General features: G+C 36.9%; 1 protein-coding gene and 1 non-coding gene across 5 annotated transcripts in view; one reads left to right on the top strand and one right to left on the bottom strand.

Moving 5' to 3' along the window:
* Positions 1-898: 898 nt before the first annotated feature.
* Trnan-guu lies at positions 899-971 on the top strand. Its single transcript has one exon. It is a non-coding gene; the product is annotated as a tRNA-Asn (tRNA).
* A 784-nt stretch (positions 972-1,755) lies between these two features.
* The window catches only part of LOC117287775 (phosphatidylinositol 4-phosphate 5-kinase type-1 alpha-like), a 43,293-nt gene continuing 34,940 nt past the window's right edge, over positions 1,756-10,108 (bottom strand). For 2 of the 4 annotated variants that reach the window (XM_033768294.1, XM_033768292.1), the window contains one exon: positions 7,884-9,353. In XM_033768294.1, coding sequence (XP_033624185.1) covers positions 9,035-9,353 — 319 coding nt within the window. In that variant the 3' untranslated portion in view covers positions 7,884-9,034. Of the gene's footprint in view, positions 3,817-7,883; positions 9,354-10,108 lie in introns of those variants that run through there. The other 2 variants (XM_033768291.1, XM_033768293.1) reach the window with 2 other exon arrangements.

Raw genomic sequence — 10,108 nt, 5'->3', positions numbered from 1 at the left:
AAATATCTTTTATTTTGGTGTGTATGTTACCCTAACATGTACACTATAACCAACTATAAGAAACACAGTACATAATGTAATTAATAAAATCAGAATTTGTAAGTATATATCCAGTGTACATATTTTTCTTCTGAACCAAACTTAGCATGCATGATATGTAAGAAATAAAATCATTACAAGTACAGAAGACAATGAGTAAAAAATTGTGTCTGTTTTTTTGGTACAATCAACTTGAACAAGTGACAGAAACTAAAGGCTTGACTAGGAACCTCCCTAAACTCAAATTGAACACCTACCTTACCCTTAACTCTCCTGTATCCCAAAACTATCCCTTGCCCGACCCCAAATCTAACCCTGTCTCTTTCCTTAACCGTAACAGACCAAACTTTATGACATTTCTATTATGTATTCCATCCTACAATCTAGATTGTTTGAAGAGGAATATCAATTCCTACTTCCAGCTCCCCCCCCCCCCCGAGTTATTTTCATCTTTAAAATTGTTCTTACTTGCTTTAAGCCTTATTTGGGGCAAGTTTGCATAAAAATTGAAAAAAAAGAAAGAAAAAAAACTCTGATGAAATCATCTTAAATGAATACAATAAGCCTAAAGTATTTTTACTGTCGGGAACTAGCATAATTAACTACATCTCTATCCTGAAAAAATAACAAAATACTTTGAATATCAATATAAACCACAAGGAAACTGACTGGGTAAATTTTGAAATGATTTTTGGGGTTGAACAAAGAATTGACTTATGGTGATCCCCTGGCTGCCGCTTCCCAGGTTGTATCGTACTTTGGGTGTGATCCCTGGCTACAAGGCAGTTAACGGTTGTATGGCTTCTGACTGGCACCCCCGAACAAAGATATTGACAAAATAGGGACACCGCCAATATAGGGCTAGATAGCTCAGTTGGTAGAGCGCCGGCACGTTAATCCGGAGGTCGTTGGTTCGAATCCAACTCTAGTCAATTCTTTGTTCAACCACAAAAATACTTTGAAATTACGATCCAATGAGAGGGGTTGTGTATAGGCAGTTTGTATAAACATATATTGAAAGAGCGTCTACAGTTACACTGTTAACTAATGGAGGTTTATGTACAAAAATAAACTACTTACTGGAGGTCATACACATTTAGTGTACATTGTGATAAATGTTTCTAGTTTTAAAATGGCATTTCTTACCGCCAACTTCTGTGCTTACTGCCCAAAGAATCACGCCCTCAGGGTATCGTAAGAGCAGAATTAGGTGGTAAGCAGCGCCATCTTTGTTTTGGCTTTAAGCTGCATCAGCGTTGTAACATTCCTATGCAGCTAAGAGGTTCAACAATCTGCAAGGAATTTGATAAAACTCCTTCCATTGCACACGGCATATATAAAAACAAACTGTGAGTTACAAAAATAATAATAACAAATCATAGCTTGTTAAGATGCCCTTCAACTTAAAGCCATTATACGCTTTCGGTAGCAATATTGTCCAAGTCCCACACTTCGTGTATCACAACTTATATATAAAATAACAATCCTGTAGAAATTTAGGCTCAATCGGACATCGGAGTCGGGAGAAAATAACGGGAAAACCCACTCCTGTTTTCGCGCGTTTCGCCGTGTCATGACATGTGTTTATAACAAATCCGTAATTCTCGCTAACGAGAATTTATATTGTTTTACCGTTTTCTCAAAAAGTAAAGCATTTCATGGACTAATATTTCAAGAGAAGTCTTTCACCATTACCTTCTGTAAACCCTGTAAATTATTTGTAAATCTGTTACCTTTTTTTTTTCTGTACCGAAAGGGTCCAATGGCTTTAACGATAATAATATAAATTTAATGTATAAATTTATCATCTTGATGTAATGGTTTTTAAAGTTCTATCAATCATAACAGTTTCAAAAGATTAACTGTGAAATATAAATAATACAGTTGCTAATATAGCAAACTAAAACTCACAGGCTCAATAACCTGTCATCAATTAAACCAGCCAACAGTTAAACCGGTCAAATATTAAACCAGTCAACTGTTAAACCAGTCAACTGTTAAACCAGTCAACTGTTTAACCAGTCAACAGTCAAACCAGTCAACACTTAAACCAGTAAGTAGTTAAATCGATCAACTGATAAACCAGTCAACAGTTTAACCAGACAACAGTTAAACCAGTCAACTGTTAAACCAGTCCGCAGTTAAACCAGTCAACATTTAAAACAGTCAGTAGTTAAACCGGTAAACAGGTAAACAATATTTGTGTAATTTTATCAGATTTAGTATCAGATTTGTCAGCAATCGATTCATCCTAATTTGGACATGCTTATCATAACTTATTTATTCCCAATTTGAGATCAAACAAAAACATTTAAGTATTAACTGGGAACCGTCTGAAAAAACGGCCACCCCCTAACTAACAGAGTATTTTGAACTCATGCTAGCTTTTTCATCTGTTTTTCAAAAATGTATTACAAATTTTCTTTACTTTTCCCAAAAATTATTTGGAACAGATTTACAATTTAATATCACACAGCAAGATAACAGAGATGTAAAACATTTTTCAGATTTGTGCGCAATGTTAACTGATTTGTGGAGATTTGTAAAGTACTTAATTCAACTCATGAAGTTCTAACAAAACCATATATTTGACATTCTGGATTGTATTCTCTTTAAACATTTGGTCAAAGAGTTGTGTCCAACAAGTCTTTCTTCTCTAACATACTGATATCTCGGAGCTTTGTAAGTGCCATCCAACTTTTTGAAATTGTGGGATAATTTACTGCAGTAAAATGAAGACATCCTGAGAAAATTGATCTTGGGATGATGACATCTTGATGACGTCTTGAGAATTGAGATCAATTTTCTCAGGATGTCATCATCTAACTGCAGTAAATTGATCTTGGGATGATGTCTTGAGAATGTTTTCTTCCCAAAGATAATTTATCTTGGGTTCTTGACATTTTCAGGATAATTGTTACAATCCCATAATGGATTATCTCGGGAAGTAGATGTCTTACGCTCAGGAAGACAACATCCTGAGATAATAATATTGGAAAGTAATCATTTACTTCATGATGTCAACATCCTTATATAAAATATATCGGGAAGATGTCATCTTACTTTAGGATGTTGTCATCTTGAGATATACCATCTCAGGATGTTGTCATCTTTCGTTTTTGATGTTACCATCTTCAAGGAAATTATCTCAGGATTTCAACATGTCAGATGGCACTTCCAATGCTCCATAGATTTCTTATTTCTGGGGAGGAATGAAAAGACTACATATCTAAAGAAAACCATGACTTGTAATGTTAACTATCTGCATGATCAAATTGAGCTTGGAATTGGTAAATGATTTCCAAGACAAAACCTGGATGATCAAATTGAGATTGGAATTAGTATTTGAATGTTCAGAAATGTTCCTGCTAATTTCACAGACCATGTTATTTGAGAAACAAGATTTTTTACAACAGAGTCATAGTCAGATTTCCTGCAGGCACAACAAAAACTTCTAAAATTCTACAGTGGATATTAGCACACTGTTTTCTTCACTGTTTCAGACGTTATTTTATATTGAGTTACAATACAAAATCTAAAATTGTGTGTACATGTATGTATATCAACAGTGTAGTATCTTGCCTGCCCCAAAATGTTTCAGTCTTTTTAAAATTGGGCAACATGATCACTTATGCCCCCTAGTAATTCCAAACTCCTGATTGGTTAAGGGATTTACCATTCATGCACTCTGATTGGCTGCCACTTGCTGTCAATCAGTCATTGTGAAAGCTGATTGGCTCTTCTCAGGATGACGGCTCCACCCCTTTTTTACCATCACTGCACAAATCAGACAAGAAATAAATTTCACGTAGAAGGAAAGATCACACTCCAAATACAACACAAAGTCTTATTCTTCAGTTTGTGCCATTATTTCTTAAGTTTTATTGAACAAAACAAAACTCATTCCACTCATGATTTCTTCATGGACGTTTTGTATAATAGATGATAAATATTATTTACAACTTCAAACTTACTGTTTAGCATGTTTGGTTTCTATACAGCAATCATGCCAGCATTTTAATAACCAATACAGGGAGGTTAGATACCGAAAAGGAGAAGGAAAAAAGCAATTACATGCACAGAAGGAAAAATATACAGTCATTGAGTCTTAATATCACATAAATACATACAAAAGCTAACAAGATCACATTGGTTACTTATAAATAAGCCACAGTTTGAACAGAATCATGTTTATCCAGCACACGCCTCAAATGGGAAGAAACAGGAATATATAAATCGACGGCCAATCCTAGTTTAAATAATATTTCTCAAACCTGCACTTTATTCTTGGCAATATGTTAAATACTGTAAAGTTATTTTCAATATGAAAAAGTAAATCAGGGTTTTGGCTAGAATGACAAAGAAAAATTTCACCAAAATCATTTGAATAAAAAAAATAAAATATAAAGCAACATTTTAATTTGTCTTGTTTGCCATGCTAGGGCATGAAAAATGATACATTCTTGGTTTGCTCTATTTGGTACATTGTTTCCGTTTTATTTGATTTTACAAAAAACATCAAGATTAACACTTCATGACAAACTTACGGGCCTTATTTCTAGTTTTAAAAGAGTACAAATAAAAAGCAGTTAATAAAATCTGATATCGCCTCAAATGATCAGTTTTCAAAGGAAACCGGAATACATTAGAAATGAGCTCAACTCTTCATGGACAGTTACTCCTTGACGGGATTGTTTTACAAGAAAAATGCGCATTGTAAATGTTGTGTTGTTATTACTTTGATCTGTGTATGTTAGTCTACTAGTTTACACCCAGTTATTGGTCCAATTTCTGAATAGCAATTAAAAGATGTAATAATTTGCAATGGTGCAAATTACTTCATGACAAAATGCACTTAACACGTCTGGAATCGGCGTGGTTGCTAACCGCCATTTTCGGCCCAAATGCAGCCCAGTGGGCAGATCAAGTCTGGCACCAAGAATCCATCCATGCTTTTCTTTTACACAAAATGGTTTCTACTCGCAAGCTGTTGCAACTCTCAATTTTAATGGCTGCAACTCAATAGCTTGGGGGCACCCTCTTGTGTTTTGATTTAGAATCTGTGGTAGCAAGATATGTAGAGATTTATGCTTGCATGTCTTAATGCTGTGTGTCTAAACCAACATGCGTCAAAACCAAGGACTTTAACGAAGAGGGATATGGGTGTTTGACAGGGCAAGGACGTCCTTGCTTTGCTTTTATGTACAAAACCAACTGGGACATCGCTACAAAACATTGGGAGAACCCAGAGAAGTCCTAGATTAGCAGGATTCACAAACATCTGTGTGTGTGTATTTATAGGGAAGGTACACATTTTGTAGACAACACAAATATTAATTTAAAAACTGACTTGGTAACGAGCATTGGAGAGCTGTTGATAGTATAAAACATTGTGGGAAACGACTCCCTCTGAAGTAACGTAGTTTTTGAGAAAGAGGTAATTTCTCACTAAAAAATAAAAAGAATTCTAGCTAGAAGTCTTTTATTCCTCTCTGAAAGCACACAAATTCGTCCAACAAGGGTGTTTTTTCTTTCATCATTTTCTCGCAACTTCGATGATCAATTGAGCCCAAATTTTCAAAGGTTTGTTATTTTATGCATATGTTGAGATACACCAAGTGAGAAGACTGGTCTTTGGCAATTACCAATAGTGTCAAGTGTCTTTAAGCAATAGACACAAAATGTGGACCTGAGAGAACAAAAGAATTTCAAATATTGTGCAGACATGAAACACTATTTGGACTTACACACGGCCACACAATTGTTTTTGACAGTGTTGAAGAATACTTTTTGTCATAAGTGCACAGATAGAACAAAATGTCCCCAGATCGGCTGTAACACTGAGCTGTGTGCACTATTGTGTCATTGTGTGTGTATGTATACTGTACATCTATCCAATCAAATAAAAAGGGACTGGTTTAGTGTTTTCAACCATCCCAAATTAGACAAAGCAGCTTTTAGAATTAAACAATTAACCAAAATTAATATTCACAATTTTTACAATTTCAATTTACAACTAAAATTAGGTTTGGTAAGTTTGACAACATATTGTCTCAGCAACTTACACAATTCAGAAATGCTATCAAAATGTAGACAAACTTTTAGCTTTTGTTTAAGGTATTTCCAAAAACCATCACATTCTAGCAGAGGTCAGACAAGTTCTACCGGCAAATTAAAAGACAACTTCTCTGAAAAATGTTTTTCTAATGTAATGCAGTGAAATACTCTTCACATTTCCAGTGGTTTTAACTCAATCAAACTTATCTTTTCTCATCTTTATGCTAAGTTTGACTGTCAGCATTGGATTCAGCATAGTGTTTTAAAAATACAGCCTGGGAAATGCATTTTAAATGACTTAACTTTGGGCGTTAAAACGAGATGATTGCCTTTTTGAAAGGACCTTATCATTGCTCTGGAAGGAGCACAACAATTCTGAATCGGGCATTTCTATGGGGAAAAAATTACTTTGTATTTGCAAAGGGCACCAAAGAAAAAACACAGGGCAGCATGTGTGCCATGGGTTAGTTGGAGACCTGCAGTTTGTTAGTATGCTACTTTGATCAAGCAGTTTATTTCAGCGATAAGAAATGTTAACATGCAACAAATTGTAAGATAAGTAGCTCTATGAAATCACTACCAACCACAAGAAATGAAACCAACTTTAGGTGTATTGAACCTGACATAACACTCGACTTTGTTACAACCTAAGACATGTGGTAAGCATTTTGGTACTACATTTGAACCATTCCTCTTATGGCAATTCCTCCTAAGATTTTTCATCTTTTGAACTTTCTCAAAAATGTTTGGTTCAAAAAGGGATGCTGCTGGTTGACAAAATACCAGAGCATTTGTGTGCTGCACATGTTCTGTAAACTGAAAGAAAAGACAATTTCTTGTAGAGATATCTACCTCATCGATATGACAAACTTCAAAAAGACCAGCATCTAAACGCTATCAACTTTACCCCCACCCCCAGGATTAATGTCAACTACAAGTAATCTAGCTGCATTGAGGGAAGCAAAAATAACTGAATTTTCTTTTAGTTATGCAGGATGTACATTGTTATGCATGATATTTCAAAGCTAGCATCTTTAGGAAACCTGGTACAAAAGAATCATCAAAATCATGCCACTTACAAAAAAAGTGACAACCAAATTGCAAAGTAAACTGAATGATGAATAATAATTTTGAACAATGACAAATAAGCAATACGTTAATCCGGATGTCGTTGGTTCGAATCCCACTCTAGTCAATTCTTTGTTCAACCCCAAAAGTCAATATTAAAAGTCTTAAGGTTTAACGCTTTAAGTTTTAGTTTGATTTAGCAAAAGGAGGTAATGATCTATTAATAATAATAATAATAAAAAGATATTTATAAAGCGCCAAATTGCAAAAAAAGGCCTCAAAGTGCTAGATACAAAGGTAAAAAGCAAAGTATTTGGCTCAAGATGCCCCATCACTGGTAACAACTTAAAGGAAACTAACAAAGATACATATCTTATCACTAAATATGCCAAATAATAACAGCCTTTTAAAGCCATTGGACCCTTTCGGTAAAAAAAAAAAAAAAAAAAAAAGTTCACAGATTTACAAATAACTTACAGGGTTTACAGAAGGTAGTGGTGAAATACTTCTCTTGAAATATTATTCCATGAAATGATTTACTTTTTGAGAAAACAGTAAAACAATACCAATTCTCGTTAACGAGAATTACGGATTTGTTTTAAACACATGTCATGACACGGCGTAACGCGCGGATACAAGGGTGGGTTTTCCCGTTATTTTCTCCCGACTCCGATTAAGCCCAAATTTTCACAGGTTTGTTATTTGATATAGATGTTGTGACACACGAAGTGTGGGCCTTGGACAATACTGTTTACCGAAAGGGTCCAATGGCTTTAAGCATGTAAAACAGTGTTATTTATGTAACCATATTAGTATTGTTTCCTGAATTCAATTTAAGCATGTGCTGAATGAAAGGTTTCCCAGGTTTGATTGTTGAGAGTAAGAATTTCTGTAGCAGACCACTATCTTTAAAATGTTTGTATGCAAGTTGCCTGACACACAAGGCCTGAAGGCCACTACAAGGTGTGGTCTACAATCAACTATTTTTCGAGGGGTCGATGCCACCTACTCTTGGGGCTGAAACAGGGTTACCCCCTTTACAGTCCATAAGAATGTAGGCTTGGGTATCATCAATCCGACGCCTGACTGGTAGAGCAGAAAGCACTACCTCCTGAAGCTATCCTTATCATGTGAAACTGAGTCCTGGTTTATGAATGGTGGAAAACATCCTTTAGTGCACAGAATAGACTGGGGTTTAATGCCTTAATGGTACTTTATTGCAGATGGGTTACAGCTGGCGAAGCCAAAGCAAAATAATCAAGGTTGAAATAGCTGCCAATTAGGGAAAACAAATCACTGTCATTAGTGGAAATTGCATGTTGTATAATTTGAACTTGACATCTGTGAAATACCCACCGCAGCAGGGAGATTTTGCAGTGCAAAGAACTTTGGAACTTTGATGCATTACAAAACAAAATTAACACAAAACTTGCATGAACTCCCCCCTAAACAAGGTATTTGTGTTTCTTATTTTTCGTAATTGTTTACAGGGAAATTTACATTTTAGTGCACATTTCCTCAATTGGTTTAAAGATAAAGTTACTAAGAATACATGAAGTCCTCTTTAATTAGCTCCATAGGTTTGACTTTGGCAGAGTTTACTGATTAAAGCGTAGTCTTTGAAGGTTAACTCTAATGCGTTAGTTCATTAAACATGATGATGTTAGAAGCCCATTGTCTGCACACTTATCAGTCATTCAAGAAGCTGTTAAATCTTCCGATAACACTCATGACTTGCCGTTAGTTCACAATTATCATAAGCTGGCCCCTGTATTTGCTGAGATGTCATTGATGAAAAACAATTAGGTTCAGATCTTGGCAAACAGGTGTTAGTGTCCGACCATCCTAATGAGGAATCAGACTTCTTGTCTCACAACCAACATTGCTCATCCCCTTCTGCAAACTCTCCATCACCTACCGACGATGCCCCAACATTTTCTGCCTCTTTATCACTATGGAGTATCGTCATGGCAACAGCTCCTTCCCTGACTGGGCTGGATAATTCTTGAAGCCCCTCGAGGGATCCTTCCGATAGATCTGCCGTCTTACGAGGTGATGATTCACTCTGGGTGTCGATGGTACTGCTACCGCTGTAGGTACGAGGGGTGGATAGGGAGGGAGGAGTCATTGTAGGGGATGTTGTTGGGGTTGTGGTTGGGGTCGTTGGGAACATGGTGGTCAGTGTGGGCCTGTGATGCGAGAAAGATGGAAGGCAAGCAGCAGGCAATGTACATTAGTTATGACTAGTGTTAGTATAAACAATGATTTCACTAAATGAATACAAAATGAGTTACCAGGGCAACTATTTTACATAACATGTAATGAGTCTAGTAAAGTACAAATGAAACTAACTGTGTGCTAAATTCTAATCAACTACAGTTGATCCTTTTCATCAATCCTAGTTTGGAGTGGGTAGCTATAGGGTTGAGAGTGGGTAGCTATGGGGTTGAGAGTGGGTAGCTATGGGGTTGAGAGTGTGTAGCTAGGGGGTTGAGAGTGGGCAGCTCTGGGGTTGAGAGTGGGTAGCTAGGGGGTTGAGAGTGGGTAGCTAGGGGGTCAATAGTGGGTAGCTAGGGGGTTGAGAGTGGGTAGGTATGGGGTTGAGAGTGGGTAGGTATGGGGTTGAGAGTGGGTAGCCAGGGGGTTGAGAGTGGGTAGCTAGGGGGTTGAGAGTGGGTAGCTAGGGGGTTGAGAGTGGGTGGCTATGGGGTTGAGAGTGGGTAGCTAGAGGGTTGAGAGTAGGTAGCTAGGGGGTTGAGAGTGGGTAGCTAGGGGGTTGAGAGTGGGTGGCTATGGGGTTGAGAGTGGGTAGCTAAGAGGTTGAGATTGGGTACCTATAGGGTTGAGATCGGGTAGCTAGAGGGTTGAGAGTGGGTAGCTAGGGGTTTGAGAGTGGGTAGCTATGGGACTGAGAGTGGGTAGCTAGGGGGTCGAGAGTGGGTAG

This window comes from Asterias rubens, chromosome 3 (genome assembly GCF_902459465.1).
Source record: "Asterias rubens chromosome 3, eAstRub1.3, whole genome shotgun sequence".
Classification (NCBI taxonomy): Eukaryota; Metazoa; Echinodermata; class Asteroidea; order Forcipulatida; family Asteriidae; genus Asterias; species Asterias rubens.
Note: the sequence above shows the minus strand (reverse complement) of the source record. Positions and strands in the feature narration are given on the sequence as shown.